This window comes from Crinia signifera, chromosome 1 (assembly GCF_055691185.1).
Source record: "Crinia signifera chromosome 1, ASM5569118v1, whole genome shotgun sequence".
Classification (NCBI taxonomy): Eukaryota; Metazoa; Chordata; class Amphibia; order Anura; family Myobatrachidae; genus Crinia; species Crinia signifera.
In genome coordinates this window covers 100294379-100315229 of record NC_139217.1, presented here as the reverse complement: position 1 = coordinate 100315229, position 20851 = coordinate 100294379, and the positions used below count along the sequence as shown (strand labels likewise).

Here is a 20851-nt window from a genome sequence, read left to right as displayed (position 1 = left end):
CTGTACTTGAACCTTGCTGTAACAATTGTAAATTTCTCCATTGTGAGACGAATAAAGGAATTCTTTCTATCTATATAGAAACTGAGGGGTAGATGTATAAAGCAGTGATAAGGGAGTAGAAGTGATAAAGTGTCCGGTAAATTATCACCGGCCACCGCAGCCTGTAAAGGCCCCCATACACTAGCCGATTTTGGTCAGATTTCAGCCAGATCAGTCGGATCTGGCCGAAATCGGACCAAAATCGGCTAGTTTTGATGTCCCCTCAGATCCGATGCGCGGTCCCGTGCGCATCGGATCTGCGTCGGGTGGTCGGACCTGCTGCACGTCCGACCACCCGACTTGGGACCTAGTGGGGCGGCGCAGCGGTAGAGGGAGCAGGGGGGCTGGGGACGCTGCGGGGGACACAGGCGGCATAGAGCCGGGCAGGGGGAGCCGGCGGGAGCTGTCAGTACGGAATAAAAAAAAAAAGCCCATACAATGAATGGGCCGCCTGTGATTGGCTGAGCGCTCTCTCAGCCAGTCAGCAATTGGCTGAGAGAGCGCTCAGCCAATCACAGGCTGCCCATTCATACATAGCAGCAGCGGGGACGGGACGCGTAGTGGCGGCTATTATATTTTTAAAATACTTGTCAAATGACCGGCCGCTCTCTGATTGGCTGAGAGCTCTCCGGCCAATCAGAGAGCGGCCGGTCATTTGACAAATATTTTAAAAATCTAATAGCCGCCACTACGCGTCCCGTCCCCGCTGCTGCTATGTGTAAGTACACTGCCCGGCCAGGTCAGCAGCGCTCACCGCACCCGCCGCCCGCCCCCACCACCGCTGGCCGCCGCTGCCCGCCCCCACCACCGCCGCCGCTGCCCGCCCCCACTACTCCTCACCGCCCTGCAGCTCCCCGGGGTTTTTTTTTTACATGGGATAAATCACATGCGATTTATCCCATGTAAAAAATGGCACATCAAGTGCCAAATTGTATGTGAGCCTCCCGGGGAGCTGCCGGGTGGCTCGCAGGTAAATTGGGTCCGACTTGTCCCTAGGACAAGTCGGCCTAATGTATGGGGGCCTTAACTTAACAGCCAGGAGCTGATTGGCCGGTGATAAAATACCAGGCACTTTATCACTTCTCCATTATCACTGCTTTATACATCCAGAGCAGAGATGTTACTTCGTCGGCGTCTGTATTCAGAATGATTTCTGGCCAATCAGGAGCCGACTTTCTCGGCTCCTGATTGGCCGAGAAATCATTCTGTGCAGAGACGGCGAGGAGGAAACATTTCAGCGCCGGGCAAAGTCCTGCAAGCCGGGTACCAGTCTGGAGCAGCGCTGTCACCAGAGGTCGCCGCCGGGGAGCAGGTGAGTAGGATTTGCCTCCTTAGGTACCCCTGGGGACTACCACGGATCCCGGACCCCGGATTCTTCACGCCAGGAGCCCCGGAACCCCAGGACCAGCCCCGGAACCAGGACCAAGGCCCCGGAACCGGACTCTTCTGCCCTGGAGCCCCGGAGCCCGGAAACCAGGATCCAGGGACCGACCTACGGGCTCAAGGTAGGTAAGTATCAGTGTGTGTGTGTTTTGTGTGTATTAAAGTTTTATTTTACAGGGTGTCAGTGTGATTTTGTGCACTATTTTTTTCACTGCAGAACTACAAGTGCCAGCGGGCCCTTTAATGCCCCGCATGCTGGGACTTGTGGTTCCCCAAGTCCCAGCATGCGGGGTAGGCTTGCTGGGACTCATAGTTCGCCAGTGTAAAACAATAGTTTTCATTCTTTTTTTTACACAAATCATCAGCTCCATGCCCACAGCCCAGGGGCATGGAGGACAGCCCCGGACTATCAGCATGGGCTGGTAAGTCCTGGAGGGGGGGGACCCCTGCATTGGGGGTGTCCACTTCCCCAGGACCCCTGCCCATGCTGACCAGCCAGGGGGTTAATGCTTTGGCCGGGGGGACTTGTATAAAAAGTCTCCCCCCGGCTAAGGCATTACCCTGCTGGCTGGTTGTGTCCGGTGCTGGTTCTTAAAATACGGGGGACCCCTAGTCACTTTGTCCCCCGTATTTTGGGAACCAGCGCCGGACCTTGAGTCTGGTGCTGGTTTCATAAAATCAAGGGGACCCCTATTTGTCGGGGACTCTGATTTTATGTCACCAGCACCGGCTCAGTGAGCCCGGGGCTGGTTATGCTCGGGCGGGGGACCCCGCGCTCGTTTTTTTTTTTACACTCTGCGCTGTCCTGCAAATGTGCGATTTTCAGACATGAAAATCGCACATTTTCAGGACTAAATACAGCGCACCACTTCGCTGCAAATTGCCCCTCTTCGCACTTTTCAGCCTCCAATGCGCATCACATTAAATATGCGCATTTTGACTTAAAAATGCGAATTTAAAATTGGCGATTTGCGGCGATGTGGTGCGCAAATAAAACATGCGCATTTAGCGCATAGCATAGAATCTCGCCCATTATCTCCTATCAGCAAGCAGCATGCCCAATGATGCCCTGATGGGTCTTCACTGCACATGTGCTGCTGACAAGCATGTTAAGAAGAGTAGAGCAGGGACCATGGGACTTTAATGGCACCATATTTCCAGAAGTGTTATTTGGAGCTTGATGATATAATGTGTTTGTGTGTCAGCAAATGTATTCTTGTTGGGCTTTCTTTGTGTTTGATTCAGTATTTTTGTCTTTTAATAATTTAGGGTATTACCGATAATTTATAGTATTAGATCAAGCACCCTTTTTTTGTAAGAAAATTATTTAAAATTGTTAACTCTCAGTATCCCCCCTTCCAATCGAAAAAAAGATAATAAAGAAGAGGAGCCTGTAAAATGAGAGGCGCTGATTGGTCGGTTCTGTATCTCTCTCTACTTCACAGTATCTCTTTCCAAGTTTTGATACATCTGCCCCTAAATTCCTATATAATACTGATCCTAATAAATGGAAAAACTTTCTAACCTTTCTACAATTAGCTGGATGAAGGGCTATTGTTAAAATAATGCAAAAGCAATGTGAAAGATTCGAACAGCAATAAACTAGGGATATCAAACAAAAATGCATATTATATAAAGGAAATAAAGTTTTGTGTATCTTTCATGAAATGATTGTGACGGTTTACTGACAGTGGTGACTAGAACTTCCTATGTTTGTGTTCATCCTAGAAGAGCAAGTCAGCTTATTGAGGAGGAAAATGATGATGTCATCCCCTACTGTATAGCTACGGGGGATGTGAGAAAGCTTGTCAAGTTCTTTACTTCCAGAGGGCAACTTAAAGAGGCTTTACTGGTTGCACAGGTATGAGTGCGTTCTACTATAGCCTATACATTTCCCTGTATTGTCTTTCATTAAAATCACAACTCAGGAGAGTGGTTTAAAGTTGCTCATAATTTAAGTGCATTTTAGATGATGATGATGATTGCAATATATTTGCTTCAAATGCAACTATAGGCTGGATATGTAGCTGATTTTATGTGAAAATGAATGTCATTGGGTGGGTATCATGTATTGCATATTCTACATCCTGCCCCTTATCTCATGCATGATGGTGAATAATCACTCTCTGGACGACTCTTCCGATACGATGTGAAGACTTAAGGCTTTATGACCCAAATTTTCTACTGAACAGGCATGGCTGTCTATCCACTCAGGGGGTCAAAGAGAGATCTTTAAGATCCCTCTCCAGGGATTTCGACAAAAAGAAGCCCATTGGCTTCTATAAGCAGTGCCATCTACAGCTTTCTGAAACTTGATACATTGTGGCAAACCTCAGAAAACAGAAGTTTTTATAGGCTTGACCATATTCATGTTTAGTACACCCCGTATTTTATGGGCCTGATTCAGATCCACTTGCTTGGCAGCGTATTTTTACTTCCAAGTGAGCAGGTAAATGCTGCCATGATGAAAGCCCCCCATCCCCTTGCCTGCCTGCATCCCCTTGCCTGCCTGCATCCCCTTGCTAGCATATGAGTATATGTGTACGAGAACACGTCCCCTTGTCGCCGACCATCGAATGATTTCTACAGTGCACGCAGATCTAAGACACTCTCTGGTGTCTTAGATCCGTGGGCTCCCTGTAATGGAAGAGGGTGGGCTGCTGATGTCAGCTGTCCGACCCCCACACCCACGTCACCGGCGAATTACCACGGGAACACCCAGCGTTTTCATGGGAACACTGGGCGTTCCCATGGGCACGACCACGGACCGCCGCCCCACGCCCCCCACCCGCAGTGCTGTGTATAAGCGGCCGGCGAATAATCAATTTGCTGTGGCTGCTCGCACAAAGCGGCTGCACATGCGCATAAATGATTATGTCAATTATCGCTCAATCAATGACCTCCATTGTGCGAGCCATACTGTCGAATTCCCACCCCCATTACCCCTGCTTGTTACAGCGGGCATCAGCACATGTGTATGCGCATTGCACAAGATGTCTCTGGGTACACCTGTTGTTCCAATATGTACCCAGATTAAGTACTGAACTTGTGGAGCTTAGATGACTGAAGGGATAGAGATGATATAATGGGAACACTGAAGTATACACTATGCTGCAAGTTGTATTAAACCAGTTTCAGTAGTTAGGGCCAAACAAATCAGTGAGAGCTCCATTCTTAGCCAGCAGTCTGCTACATCGGTCTTATAGGAAGTTTGTGGAGACTATACAAGCCACTTCATTTTTCGTTTTGTATAGAAAACATTATTTTCACACAATTATCACTAAATAAAAAATCCAGATGAATCATGCAATTATGGTCTAAGGAAAATGACCATTCTGAGATAGATATATACAGTATTATCAAGTTGGATGAATGGATGAACCAGTCTCTTTTCTGACTGTCATATTCCTTCCTAAATAATCATACTGCCCCATTCAATTTCACCCTTTTTTTTTCTAATACAGGGGCAGATGTATTAAGCCTGGTGAAGTGATAAAGCGGTGATAAAGTGGAAGGTGATAATGCACCAGCCAATCATCTCCTGTCATTTTTCAAACAACTGTTGTGTTATCACCTCCACTGTATTACCGCTTTATCACCAGTCTATCACTTCACCAGGCTTAATACATCTGCACCATAGACACAGGGCCGCCACTAGAAATGTTGGGGCCCGGGACTGACCTTCAGTCCGCGCCCCCGGGCCCACAGCCAATTACCATTACTTAACAGCAGCAACCAGCAGTGCCGGTGCAGCATCTCTCTCCTTCATGGACGGTTGGGAGCGCACACTGCACAGTGCAGTCTGCAGAGCGCCGAGCCCCTCTGTATCCTAGACTCGGCGCTCTACAGGCTACACTGTGTATTGTGCATGCCTGGCTGGGGGGCCGCCAGGTGGGGGAGGCATTGTGCCGGAGTGGCGCCGTGCCACTGTGGGCAGCTGCCTGGGCCCCTCCAGAGGCCGGGCCCAGGACAACTGTACCCACGGCATCCCCCTGTCAGCGGCCCTGCATAGACACATGGATGACTCAGTGTAACCCACAAGAGCAATAGACTGTGCTGCTGGGAGCATTCTGGTAATCCGAAAGCCCTGGATTTTTCTGTCAATCTACCTAGAGGTGAAGACTGAATATAGTACCATTTATCATTCATAACAAGTAATAGCAATAATATCACTCCTTGTTAAATCTGCTCCATAGGGTCTAATTCAGACCTGATCGCAAAGCACATTTTTTTCTCAAATGGGTAAAACCAGGTGCAGGTGGGGCTGATGTAACATGTGTAGAGAGAGTTAGATTTGGGTGTTATTTTGTTTCTGTGAAGCATAATTACTGGCTGCTTTATTTTTACACTTCAATATAGATATCAGTTTGAACATATCCCACCAAAATCTAACTCTTTCCACACATGTTACATCTGCCCCACCTGCAGTACATAAGGTTTTTGTCCATTTGAGAAAAAAATGTGCTTTGCGATCCAGCCTGAATAAGGCCCAAAATTATGTGTTCTGGCCACTTAAAAAGTGGGACTACTCACTAAATATTGGACCCACTGGAGACTGAACAATATTTGCAAATTGTGGCTATTAGCCAAGTCTGATCAATCTTATCTAAGCTAGATGCTTTAATTTACTATGAAGCCAAAGCTATTTATTTTGATTATTCTTTATCAAGCTATATCTGTATAATTTCCTGCTAGTTAAATAACATTTACTTCTAGGCAGCTTGTGAAGGAAACATACAGTCTGATCATGTTTTGGTCACCACTGCATCTCCAACCGATGGCAACAACATAGATGATTACAATGAGTAAGTCTCGAATGTCACACGTGGTCACAGGGTTCCATGCCAGAGTCTTTCCTGTCATACAGTATATCATGACATATCTTCTTTCTTTGCACAGGCTTCTGAGTAGAGTAAGTACAGAGCTGGCGGAGTGGTATTTCCAGGATGGACGGGCTGTGCTTGCCGCATGCTGTCACTTGGCCGTAGACAACATTGAAGTAAGTTTCATTAGGCACCTGTGAAGCATTGTTGACCCAAATCATAGAGTACCAATGTACAGGTCGAGTCTCCCTTATCTGTATATTCCAAAAACCAAAATATACCGAAAACCATGTTTTTTTTAGAATATTTTGGGTTCCCTCACCTCTTTTTTCATACTTACCTCGTCCCCCAGTGTCCACTGCGGCCATCGGAATCCTCTTCATTGGCATCGCTGGTCCCAAAGACACATTGAGCGGGTGTGCAGGTGATGTCACCGCCATACTCGCACAATGCACCCCTGGGAATGGAGATGCCGCTGAAGAGGATTCCGAAGGCCGCTGTGGACGCCATGGATGTATGGGCACCGCCGGGTGACCAGGTAAGAATGAAAAAAAAAATCCCAAATCCTCAAAAATCCCATATCCAAAATGCTCATGGTCCCAAGCATAACAGATACTCAACCTGTATTACCTAGATAGCCTAATTTGAAACATTCTAAATATAAGAAGCAGTAAGCACTATTTGAAGTTTTTGAAGTGCATTATGATTTAACATTTTTTAATTACACCAACATATAAAGAGAAGAGTTTAACGATTCACATAATTCCTTTCCAAACGTGAATGACCACCATGCAACACATTAACATTGACATTAACTTACCTATATGTTTGTAAACTGTGGGGAAAAACAAGCCCTCGGTAGAAACCCATACAATCACATGGATAGGTGTCATATCTGTAGCAGCACAGTGGTTAGTATTGTTCCCTCACAGCACCTGGGTCGCTTCCTTATTACACAATATCTGTGTGAAGTTCATACGTTCTATCCACGTTCGCCAGGCTCACACACTCCATAAGCTTACTCGTAGGATGCTTGGCTAAATGTAACTTAGGGATTGTTAATTACAACTATTCTCTGTATACAGTGCTGTGTAATCACTGGCAATAAATAAACAATAATCATAGCATGGTGCCTGCACTGTGATGCAGCAATACTAACCACTGCGCAACTTTACTAAATAAATGCATATACACACAGGCAGCAATTATACTGGAGACATCAATAGCTAAGAAAATAAAGATGACCTCCTGTTTGTTCCTTTTGGCTCATGTGTGTTAATGTTAGTAAGTTATAGACTGAGTAACCACTGTGCATTTATCCTAAGCTGTAGCCAATTGGTGAAAGTAGCTTTAACCTTTTACCCAACACACCATGAACTGCTAGTCACATTGTTTTGAATTTAGGGCACGATTCAGGTTGGTTCGCCCAAATCCTTTCACTAGCATGCGAGGGGATGATGCCCCTAGCAGGAGAAATCATTAGATTGTCACTCACCAGTGAATGATCTCTCCTGCCTGCAGTAAAAAAAGTCAGTCTGAAGTTAACTGACTTTTTTTAAAACCACTATGCGCTGAAAAGGGGGCAGGTGCTGACGTCATGTGACATCACCCGCCAGCCACACGCTGGCCTCGGCCTGCCTGTGTTCCCCAGAGTTTTCATGGGGACGTCCATAAAATGCTGGGCGTTGCCCTTCAGCCGCCTCCTGCCTGCCCCCGGCCCTCCCCTTAGTGCACATGCGTATATCCGTCCATACGCATACGCAGACCCGCAACATTGGTCACTGGGCCATTTTTGGTCCATACTGATCCAACTTGAATCAGGCCCTTAGATTGAGGCTGCATGCAACATTTGGTGCTGCTATGTAAAATACTGTAGAAGGAAACCTAAACACTACATTACATTAGAATGTAAGGGGGTGATTCTGGTTCACACGTAGCGCTGTGAATTTGCAGCGATGCGTGTGATTGTAACGCTGCTCGTCGAGCCGTCCACCCTAACCCCTCACTCTCCATGTTCCCCACACAGCTGCAAACATCGCTCCCCCTATGGAGGGCATAATCCTATGGAAGGCTGTTAGTTTGCATAAGGAAAGTACTGGACACACTTAAAAAGTGTCAACCAGCGGATTGGTGATTTTATTTTTAAAGTAAAAAAAAATATATATATAACATAAACCAATTTTGTTTCATTACAAAGGAATTAAATGAAAAATGCAAAAAAAGTTTGAAAAAATGTGTTTTGGGTAATTTGAGGCGATTTCACATTTAAATAAAATGGCAAAAAATAATCAAAAGCAATTATCTTTAAGTGAAATACATATTTTAATCAAATGTGGGATACATAAAGTTTATTTTGGGGGTAATTTGAGGCCATATTTTTTTTTATTCCAACAAATGAACTGTAATTATTGGCCTAAGTAAGTTTATTGGAAACTTCCAAATACCTAACTAATCATTAGTAGGCACAGATAGTGAACAGTGAAATAATCGTTCGCTGGTGAGTGAGTTGCGTATGGATTTGGAGCTGTGCGATGAGCTGCAAAATTTTGCCAAACCTTTTCGCAGCCTTGCACAGGGCGGGATTTCACTGTGACGGGACAGCAGCTTCATTTTACAGAGAAGCGATCAGGCCTGAATAGCCCCCTATTTTCATATGTTCACAGATTTTTAATACTTGAAACAAGAATCAGGGATTTTCAGGATGAAAGTAATGTTACCGTTCTGGGCATGTTCCCTTCTGTGTAAATAAATGTCATTGTACTGTATGCTTTAGAAATGTAAGTAAATTGAATGTCTTTGGGTTGTTGTTTTTTTTAAGCTAGCCATGGCCAACCTCATCCGCGGCAATGAGCTGGAACTGGCAGTATGTGTGGGCACAGTGATAGGAGAAAGTGCAGCACAAGCAACTCAATATGCACTAGAGCTGCTTGCAAGAAAATGCATGACTGTGACCACGTGGTACGTATTACAGTTAGATTGGACGTGACCTCAGGGTTCTCGTGCACCCCATGTATCATGGCTTTATTTATGGGATGTCTTAGCGTCATCCTTCTAGCATCATGACTCATGGTAATATTCCCTAATGTAACACTGATTTAGAAGGGACATGTACATTTTATTTGTATTAGTAACCATTCTTTAAATGTAAGGTTATTTGATTAACAAGTATTTATTAGTACATATTTATTAAACTTGTTTTAAGCTATGTCCTTCTGAGTTGGAGATTACAGCCTGGTATATATCACCGTAATAATGCTGGGCCACACATACCGGCCAAGCAGGTTCCGTTCAGCGGCATAACCTTGGCTGCAAGGAGGCTGTGTCGAGTCACAAAAAGTGGAACAGGATCTGTTCTTCCTGAACTCCGGCCATCCCGCCATCCGGTTCTACCGCAACGTGCAACATTTACTTAGGCTGGCCATTGCAGGGTAACTTTTGAGGCCTAAAAAAAAGGAAAAAAGGAGAAACTTGTGAGGCCTCTCCACTGCCCAAAACTGGTGTAAGAGGGCCCCCTTTTTCCAGGAAACCTGTCTGCCCCCACCCTTATTTTGGGCAATTTTTTTAATTTGAAGTTATGACATGAGACACCCTCTAGTTTTTTTCCTTTTGCTATACTGTGAGCCTACGCAAAAAATGAAGTTAATCGGACAACTCTGACCCAAGACACTTAACAAAACAAGAAAATTGCATAAATTCTCAAGAATTTTTGAAAAATACAAATCATCTGAAATTTGATGCATTTGGGGTATTAGCCATCCCAAAATGTATCTTATCACAAAGGACAAGGGTTGAAATACATAGTCGGACTAGAACGATAAAATATTGCAATTGTAAGCTAATATGTTTGAGCCACGATATGGCGAAAATTCGTTAAAATCACTTAAACAAGTCTACCGATAGCGCTTGTTTGGTATTGTTTTTTTCCGCTTGTCATGTGTATTGGGCAACCAAAAGAAGATCTAACCTAACCAAGGTACTCCTGAGTCAGGGCAACACGTCGCTCTACCGCGTCGTTCACAACCAAGTCTTGACAAAAAACTTGGTATTTGAAGGCCGCAGTCTCATCCCACTTGCTTGGATTGCTGTACAGAAAGTGCAGTGGCAAATTGTACCTTTTGAAAATTTCTACTGAACTACAATAAGAGCACAGACCTCACCTTGCAGCAGCAGCGGTCACTCACACAGCAAATGCCGCAGACACTCAGAGCTCAGAAGGATTCAGAGGAGGAGACAGAGTGATGTCACTGAATTTTATACCAGATCAGGCAAGCAATAATAATAAGAATACAATTAGCAACAACACATTAATAAACTGCATTAGTATTCCCACCTCACCCAGTCCTTGCTTGAGTAAATTTTTAGACTGTGGGAAGAACCAATAGGATATACAAAAACATGTAAAGAACGTACAAACTCCACACCACAATATCAAAATAATAATAATAATATATAGTATCTTTATTATCATCAAGTGCCCACATGTAATGAACACTTAACAAAATTCGAGTATGAACAGTACAGCATAAAAAGACAATAAAAGAAAGCAACATCAGAGTACAAGATTATGCATGAATCCCACTAATTGTTCAGAGTACGAATTGCCACCGGGAAAAAACTCTCTCTGTACTGTCTTGTTCTACACAGACTTGAATGATATCCTCTTGTTTGAGGGGAGTAAAGTGAACAGTTCTCCACTAGGGTGGAAAGGATCCCTCAAAATACTTTTTGCCTTTGAGAGAAGCCGATTTCCATATACAAGTTGGATACTTGGTAAGGCAACCACAATTATTTTGCTTGCCAGATGGTCCCATATGAGACAGCAAAGCAAACCGTGCACTGAGCCAGTTGCCATCCACATTATTGTTAATGGGTACTGAGTCTGAACCTTATGTACCAAACTCCCAAAAGGAAAGCTTTTTGAAGCTTGTTCCCAAAGGTTACTGACAATGTCAGTCACTGTGCCGAATTCTTGCTTAAACATGACAGACTCCGCAAATGTGTCAAGAAGTATTTTACAGGGACAATACTTTTTAGAAAGCATTGTCACTGTAGAAATTGTTAGTAAGTAAATATTGTGTGTGATCAATTCCGAAAAGGATTATTCTTGTTGTGATATTTACCTCAGCAAAAAGATGATGTGATAACCATTAAACCATCATTTCCTGTATGTGTGTAGTTGCACTTCCCTTAAGGTCTTATGCCCTAAAATGAGTGTAAACTTTATATTTCTATCTGAAAAAATAATGAAACCTAAAGCAAGTAAGTTTACAATTATTTCATTTTATTTATTTTTGATTACTTGGTGTTAAAGTTTTAATAATGTGTAAAATATGAATATACTACTTCATCATTGGGCATTGTGTGTGTATATTATATATGTATATTATACACCCAATGTCCAGTGATAAGGTAATATGCTGCTCAGGCCCTGCCACCGGTCTCAATTCCCACCTTAACAACAACAAAAAAATGTGCATGCACTTAAAAAGCGTTTGATGCAATTTTAAGAAAAGTCACCTAAAACGTAAAACTTTGTGCCGCTTGGGGCACAGGTTAGAAATGTCCAATTAACTTCATATTTTGCATTGGCTCTCAGAATAGCAAAAGAAAAAAAATAGAGGATGTCCCATCGATTTTTCAGACCTTCGATTTTAAGGGACACCCTTCCCCACCTGCTTCCCTCCCTGGGAATGCCTCTGCCTGTCAATCAGTCAAAGGCATTGGCAATACTGTGATCCCAGGATCACAGGGCGCAGTTTCTATTCCCTGTGGATGGGATCAGTAGTGGATGAGAAACTAAATACATAATACATACTAAAGTACATACAGAGTAGCAACTCACATACTGTAGCAAACGCTAATGATAATAATAATAGTAAAATAATGTTACCATTCTAATTATGTATCTTTTCTTCAGCTTTCCATCTCCTGGATACAGGTAGAAAACTTATTTTATGTCTACTAATGAAACAATGTATACAGATAGTATAGAAATGCTGCTTTACTACCAGTATCACCTTACTGCATACATCATCATTCAGAAGTTGTACTGTATAACCTGCAGTTGTTGCAGTTGCAGTTGCTGCCTATAGAGACATATTATATAGGCCTAGAGGGGTCAATTTTAAGCCCCCTGGAGGGTGGTGCTTGTAGCGCTTAACTAGAGGTGTTTCCCAAAGCTGCTGCTAGATGGTAGGGATAGTCGATCCCTATACAAGGAATGTACAAAGAGAAAAAAAAGGTTTAAGCAGCGCTAATTGAAAAACACTATCAATTGGACTGGTTTCACAATAAAAATGCAATTTATTACACACAATACATTCAAATCTGTTTTTTTTTATTAAATATAATATAAGTATATGCAGTATTTATATTGCTGTGCAATTACTGAAGCATATAATAAATGAAATAAAATCAGATAAATGAGTATTAAAAGATGCTAGTGCACTAGACTTTGAATCCCATGATTCCTGGTAAATAGGGGGGGAGGTTTTGGGGGGTGGGTATGAGTTGTTGTGGGGTCTGTCCGTTCCTATTGGGCCCTTTTTCAGAACATTCCCAAGATGGTAAATGAAGGGGTGTTGGTTTTACCGTCCACTTTTGAGGAATCGTCCTGCGCTGTCAGCGACTAGCTCAGCAGATGTTTATGCTGGTCCAAGTGGATGTCCAAATTTCCTTGGCAGGTGGATAACGCTGGAGGTGGGCAGGTGGCTCCTGTTCTGGAGCTGGTGGTGGTATCCAATGTAGGGCTGGTTCGGACAGGTCCAAATCAAAGGTGACGGATGAAGATGCCAGGATTCAAATGGGATCTGGATAATTCTCCTTCAATAGGGTCTGGGTAGCACTGCTGACGCGTTTCGCTGTAGTCCACAGCTTTATCAAAAGATCCTTTGATAAAGCTGAGAGCAGAGCCAAATTACTGCCCAGGGCAGTCCGACCCTAACCAATTCCTTAGGCAAGATTTTGGCACTCAACAGTTCTGACCATGACCCAGCAGCACAGAGCACAGCAGCAGTCAGAAACACCTGTCAAGAAAGTGTTTAGAAACACCCGTCACCCCTCACCCATAGCAATCCTCATGCACAGAGCTGTAACTAGACATTTTGGAGCTCTGCTCCAGACCCAATATTTTAAATAAAGATAGAAAGGGGGGTGATCTTTCTGGGAAGGGGTGTGACCACACAATAGTACCAAATCAAATCATATCACACAGTAGTGCAACCTTAGTAACATTACACATAAGAGTGTCCCTTATTCATGTTATTCACACAGTAGTGTCCCTTATTTACATTATATAACAAGATAGTGTTCCTTATTCATGTTACACCACACAGTAGTATATCTTTACCTTATACACATTATGCCTGTCTATTGCCACCTGATGTCACTGTGAGTTGGACCTATGTTTGGAAAGCATTTGCCTAGTTTGCCTATGCCTAGGGCCGGCTTTGGCCCCGGGTGACGAAAATCATAGGCTTAGCCCTGGCGTCTGCAACAGTTGCATCTCAAGGTTGTAACAAGCTTATATTTCCATTTACTTATAAAATATTTTGATTACACAGCATTATGTGCACAAACATTATTATGTTTAACCAAAAACATGGCCTTTTTATATTTTTGCACTCATGTACTAAAGCATTGTCCACTTGTATCATACGTTGTAATACCATGTACTTGTCTCCCCATTGTGCCGTGAAATACATTGACTGTTCAGTCTGTTTCTGATAGAAGATAGTTAGAAATTGTAGTCCCAGAGATATTATGTGGTCATACATGCCCTTACACTATATGTCTATACATAACTAGGATGATGAATGCTTTGCTTGTGATCCCTGCTGATGGATAACATATATAGGAACATCATTTATTTTTCACAGGGACTTGGCAGCAGATCTCCTCAGAATGATACCTAACAATGACCTCTTCTTAATCAAGCTTTGTGCATTTTACCCAGGATGCTCTGCAGAGATTAACGACCTACACTGCAAAGTATGTTTTTTTTCTTACTGATATTATTTCTATAGAATCAGCATATTCCAGAGTTCTGCTCATATTATTCATCAGCAATAACTTGGAGAAAGACTTATGATACACACTCATAAAACTGATGTTAAAGGTCCTGCTTATGTGAATGTATGATTTCCAGCATTCTGTTTGTGGACAGATGTATTACTTCACCTGTCTTGTTCCTATTGAGACACAATTTATCTGCTCGACAGTATACTGTAATGTCTGCCATTCCAATGACAACTACATTTTCTTTATGATCAATCTGTAAAGTAACTAATAAAAAAACAAATATACAATAAAAGCAAACATTTTATAACTTCTCATAACAGCTTTTTGTTTGGAAGGTTAGTTAAGGACATTCCTAATCTTTGATGTTCTTAACATAAAAATGTATAAAACAGAAATACATTTGTTGAATAATTCTAGTTGTTACTTCATATTTTTTGCATATAATATCTAGTATTTATTTGTAAGAAGGGATGAAAATAATTATAATATATTAATAATTATTATTTTCAGGCAATTTATTTAGTCCTATCATTTTTCTGCATGTAACAATGCATGAGGGAACCTGGTTTTAAAATAGCCAATCAATGCTGTTTAAATTAAACTCTTTCTTTAATCTATGAAAATATATATAGACTAGTAAGCCAGCTCGAAGCAAATGCTTTGAAAGCTAGTCTGCTACCTTGTGATTACCTCTGTGTTTGTGTATGTGTGAAAGAGAAAGAGATGTAGTTTCACTCGCTGCCAACAGATGGCAGTGTTTCGGAGGCACACAAATGGATTCTAGACATATATAGGTACTTTTATCGTTTCACGACGGCAGCATGGCCGTGCGTCTGAGTCCCCTTGCGGGGCTCGCTTCGCAAGCCCACGCTACGGGCTCGGTGGCCCGCTACGCTCGCCACGCTATCTAAAATCAACTCCATGCCAACATGGATAGTGGGGGTATGAACTATCCACATTGGCATTTAGTTTATTTTAGAAAGTTTGACAAGCACCGAACCCGGAAGTAGCGTGCAGCCATGCTGCCGCCGTGAAACTAAACAAGTACCCATATATATAAATATATATACATATAAATGATTTTATTACCCCATTAGCTTATTAGTGTAATGCTGGCCATACATTAGGACGAACAGCATCCCATCTCACAATCTCCTTTGAACACCCCGGCAGTCCCGGACTCACGATTTGGTGCATTTTGACACATTGGAGAAAATTTACTAAGGCAAATACGCCTAAAAAAAAAAATCGAAATTCGGCTCCTGATTGGCCGCTAGGTGGCCAAAAGAATCATTCAGGGGAGAGGCACTGAAGATGAAACTTCAGCGGCTCTCCAGTGCGATGGTTACGGGACTTGCGGTTTGTTATTTTTCTGAAGAACCCTGGACTACAGCGGAACCAAGAGGACCGATCTTCGCCGGAGGATCTTGGTGAGTAGAATTTACTACCAAAGGTCCCCCAAAGGAATACTACGGACCCAGGATCGCTGGAGCCCTGGACCCCAGGACCGATGGACGGGGACCTACCTACCTCAATATAGGTAAGTATCAATATGTATGGGCTTTGTATGTTATAAAGTTTTATTTGACCTTATATAATAAGTGTCCTCCGGCTGTGACATTACCCTGCTGGCTGGTTGGGCCTGGGGCTGGTTCTTAAAATACGGGGGAACCCCTATTCATTTTGTCCCCCTGTATTTTAGGAACCAGACCTGGCCCTGGAGCCTGGGGCTGGTTTTAAAAAAAATAGAGGAGCCCTATGCCAATTTTTCCCTGATTTTTTAAAACGAGCCCCAGCTCTTTGAGCCTGGTGCTGGTTACGGTCGTGGGGGGGCCCCACGCCGTTTTTTATATATATATATATATATATATATATATATATATATTTTTTTTTTTATTTATTTTTTACACTGAAGCATGCACGGATCTGACTGATCCATGCAGGCTGCCTGTACGAATTTGTATTTCAAAATACGAATTTGTTTTTAAAATACGAATTCGTATCGGAAAATATATGAATGGATACGCCATCGCAAAATACGAATCAGTAAAATACGACTGAAAATTTTCCTCCGGAATACGAATTTGCATACGGCTAAAACAGCCGTATGCATTCGTATCCATTGTATTAAGAATATGAATACGATTGTTTGTATTTGTATTCTTAGTAAATTTCCCCCATTATGTGCTAACGATGTAACGCTCAATCCAGCTGCCTCACAAACAGCATTCTATCATCTTAAAGATTTAATGCTACTCAAATGACGGAGGTTGTACTTTCCACCTGAAGATCAACTGCATCTGAAAAAAACACCTCACAAACTGCACCCAATCCAGACAGAGCATATGTGCAGCACATACAGTAAGATATAGAATACATCTCACGGCCTGTGGGCCTGTGCATCGGATTGTAATCATACCAAAACACCTCATGATATGCACAAAAACACACACAATGCAACACAAGAGCCATCACAGTTGTGCGTTAAAAGTTTGGAGAGAATTGTTAATTATTCATTTACACTGGAAATTGCATTAATATCACTGGATGTTCAACTATTTTTTCTTTACTTATATGAAGAATAAATATCATGGGAAAGACATGTTTATAGGTTGCTGCTCCTTATTCAGTATGTGAATGATCAGCACATTGCCAACATCCCTGATAAATGGCTTAGTGGTAGACTGATACAGCGGTTATCATAAAGTCCTTATATTTGCACATGTCCAGCCTGCAAGCTACAGTAATTGTGATAGTAGATAATATTTTTTATACAGGAGTTTTTCAGGTGCTTCATTTTTATGTTATGGTCAGTAGTTGTAATGACAATGACTTTAGACTAAAAATCCAGACTACGATAACTGTTTATAACCATGCTGTGTCCATTCTGGTTATTTCCGCCATGTCATTAAATAATCCTGCACATGTGTGAAATCCATTTTAAAAGAACAATTATTTATCCATTTTCTGGTCATTTGCACTTACCCTTTGGTTTTGTCCATTTTGAGAACCAATTTGTACTGCGATCAGATCTGAATAAGGGCCTTTATCTGTTGGCACCATACAGAAGGTCCTTGCAATGTTCTCCTGCCCTTTCGGGCTCAGGCACATGCAGTGCCTCTTTGGTGCCTCACTACACATACTTGGAGTCATGATACTAATCTAGAAGTATATTAGAGGATATACCAATTATATGTACAGGAAAAAAATAGTTAGTGATCTTCTTTGAAAAAAAGGAGGTCTCTGGTATGCTCTCTATATTGTATATAGTATTGATTAGTATTGTATATCAATATTTGTAATGTGTATAGAACACCCCAAACTGCCTGCCATTGTTGTAATTACAAATATAAACTTGGTGGTGGTGGTGGTGGTGGGGGGGGGGGGGGGGTGCTATAGCTCTATTAGCCGGTGTGGAGGTGCAGAACCCTTAGTTAAATATCAAATGAAATCACAGTGCAAAGAATCATGTATACATGAATACTGCTAACATGGTGCGATTTTGCGGCAGATGTGATGCGATGCCCCGGGGCTGAGAGAGCAGTGAATAAATTACATAGGAAAATCGCACATCGCATGGCCCATGCGATGCGATGCAATTTCCCTACGCAGAATAGCCCACTAAGCAAATTGCGTAGTGGGCGCCCAACTAACAATGATTTAACTAACTAACGTTAATACTATGTTGATATACTCTACTCTACATCTCAAAGTAGGCAAACTTGTTAAGTCTCTTTTTTCGTCCATTATATTGTCTGTTATAATGCATGTAAGCTCTATGACATAATGACAACAACTATCTTCCATAACTATTTGTAGTGTAACTTGCCATCTTTGGAAGAATGCCCACAAATTGCTAAAAGCTGCCATGAAGACAGAGACATCTTCCAAGCTGTCAAATACTATTTGTTAAGCTCTGAACCTGAGAAGGCTCTTCCAATTGGGATCGACTTTGTAAAAGGTACTGTAATAAGGATGACAATGGGGGAAATTTACTAAGATGTGTATTCTACTTCACATGCGATGTTGCTACAGTATGTGCAACCAATCAGAATCTACTTATTTATTTAGCACCCTCTAGAAGATAGTAGACAGGATCTGATTGGTTGCCCATAGCAACATCACATGCAAAGTAGAATACACATCTGAGTAAATTTCCCCCACTATGTGTTATACTGTATTTCTAGAACTGTTGTCAGCAAATGCCCCAGTCCTTCCCTTCCCCGTACACAATAGGCTTTCCTTCCTGGGACACACAAAATGCCCATGATACTGCCATATGGCAGCACAGTTCTGTGCAGTTCCCTCCTCCAAACTCCCATTTCATTGTACTTTTGTCTGTGTGTGCGCTGTATGCTAAAACGCCCTGTTTGATGTTATTGCTTGAGGTCACGGGCATATTTATAATGGGCACTGGTCCAGGGGTGGATGCTCTAAACACCCTGAATCCATATTAACTTACCTTGTATGGCAGAATGCTGGTAACTCCTCCTCACTGGGGCCATTTTCCCAGTAACATCTTTGAAAAGATGGCACTGCATAATGACACCAAAGACTAGTAGTGTGCCGGAGCCTTACCTCTTGTGCACGTGCCACATTGTGGGTCTCCAGTCACTTGTATATAATCACTTTCTGAGCCTGCACAAAGGGAATAGATTCAGGATCCCCTACAATAAATTGTCTTACGCTCACTCTGCCCTTATAACCCACTTACAACTGTATACTATTTCACTATATATACAGTGTGAATAATGTAAGCAGATATTAGCAAGAGCACTTACTTTTTCCTATATATATAACTGATTAGTTACTCTCTATTTCTTGTTTTCTACAGAACAAATTAGCAGTGCTGATTGGACCCTGGATTCCATCTGTCCAATCCTTGACCTTCTCAGTTACATCAGAACGGAGAGATTAGTGCTTCATAAATGTAGTGAGTGAGTATGTTTCCTCCTGCCCTAAGTAGACTTCTGTGCAGAGACTGTTTCCTGGGTTTCTACATGCACAATATCGTCTCTTTTCTTGTTCCAATGACAACATTCCCCACACCCATTACTAGCACCATCACCACTACCACCAAGAAGTCAGATCAGGGAGCTAGAGAGTCACAGTGTACAAGAAATAAAGGGCCTGATTCAGAGACCTGTTTACTAGGCTAGCGAACATGTAAGCACCGCCTCGCCGAACGCCCCCCCCCCCCACCTAAATCCCTCGCTAGCACACAAGGGGATGTGCAAGCAAACACATCCCCTTGCATGCGGCCGACCGGACGAAAAATCATTTGATTTCTGCAGCCTTCGATCTGGGGCCGAATTGGGGTGGGCACTGACGTCACATGCCCCCTGCAGGCACCAACGTGCCAGCATTCCCAGGGGAATGGCCAACATTTTTATGGGGATGCCCACGAAAGCTGGTCGTTCCCTTGCTGACCACCCCCCTTCCCTCCCCTTACTAAGCGAACACCTTGGCAAGTAATACTCGCCAAAGGCGTTTGCAAAGGGGGTTTGCACATTCGCATATCCACCCATGTGCAGACCCCCACCATCAAAAATGGGGCTGAATTTGGAACCAAACGAAAGGGTCTGAATCAGTCCCAAAGAGTATGACCCACATTTCAAGGCTTAACCCTCATGTCATCTATATAGAGATCTGGAAGTTATTTATATTTAGCCCTATTATTGAGACTTCTTCCCAAGTAGCCTTACTGCAGGCAGCCTGCAGCTGACCTCATTAAGTCAGGGGATCCTATGGGAACTCTTTTAATATTTTCTGTATTTATCCCTAGAGTTCGCAATGAGCTGCTGATTCTGTGCGGATACACCGGGGCTCTGCTTGCTATCAGGAGACACTACACAAGTATTGTCCCTGCACTTTATGAATACACCAGGTAAAGTACTCCCACTGATATTTAGGGGAAATGTACTAGGATGGGAGTTCTATTGAAGATCACAGTAGATAACAATGGGCAAAATCACCTCTTTCGATTTTTAGAAGCTTTAGTAAATTTACCCCTTTGAATCAGTTTTTCTTTTTATGTCTTTATCAATTAAATGTAAATAGGATCATGCCAATCTGAGGAAGCTTAATTTGCAGATGATTATCCAGCAGTATCCAGACCGCGACGTTCTGTAAATGATGTCATGTTTATAATCTGCTGGAGATATTATATCATTGTTGATTTGAAGAGATGTAATTACAGGGCAGTGCCTTTTTGTGCAGTAATAAGTAAACATGTTTCTGTGATTTATCATCTGCGTTTGCTTGCTATTGTTTTACTCTGAATCCTTAAATCCTTTACTAACACCCTCTTTCACACCAAAAACCTGCCTCTACTCAGGACACTGAACACGGGGTTGGAAGTTTTAGGTTTCTTAGCCCTTTCACAGAGTCGGATGGTCCAAGGGTATTCATGGGTCAACCCCATTCATACCAGACCCATTTCTTCCAATTGAAAACAAGTGATCACAGCGCTTAATGAAGATCGCTTAAATAAGAAAAAACATGGGTGATTAAGAAATATACATTAATTATATAATATCACATAAAATATGAAAAAACATGAAAAAACACTATATCAGTAAACCATG

At 42.5% G+C, this 20851-nt stretch overlaps 1 protein-coding gene across 4 annotated transcripts in view; it reads left to right on the top strand.

Moving 5' to 3' along the window:
* WDR17 (WD repeat domain 17) overlaps positions 1–20851 on the top strand; it is a 126497-nt gene that overhangs the window by 90483 nt on the left and 15163 nt on the right. For 3 of the 4 annotated variants that reach the window (XM_083170811.1, XM_083170807.1, XM_083170804.1), the window contains 9 exons: positions 3151–3283; positions 6139–6227; positions 6322–6421; positions 9064–9203; positions 12163–12183; positions 14123–14234; positions 18084–18225; positions 19099–19201; positions 20050–20151. In XM_083170811.1, coding sequence (XP_083026937.1) covers positions 3151–3283; positions 6139–6227; positions 6322–6421; positions 9064–9203; positions 12163–12183; positions 14123–14234; positions 18084–18225; positions 19099–19201; positions 20050–20151 — 942 coding nt within the window. The remainder of the gene's footprint in view (positions 1–3150; positions 3284–6138; positions 6228–6321; positions 6422–9063; positions 9204–12162; positions 12184–14122; positions 14235–18083; positions 18226–19098; positions 19202–20049; positions 20152–20851) is intronic. The other variant, XR_014469863.1, reaches the window with a different exon arrangement.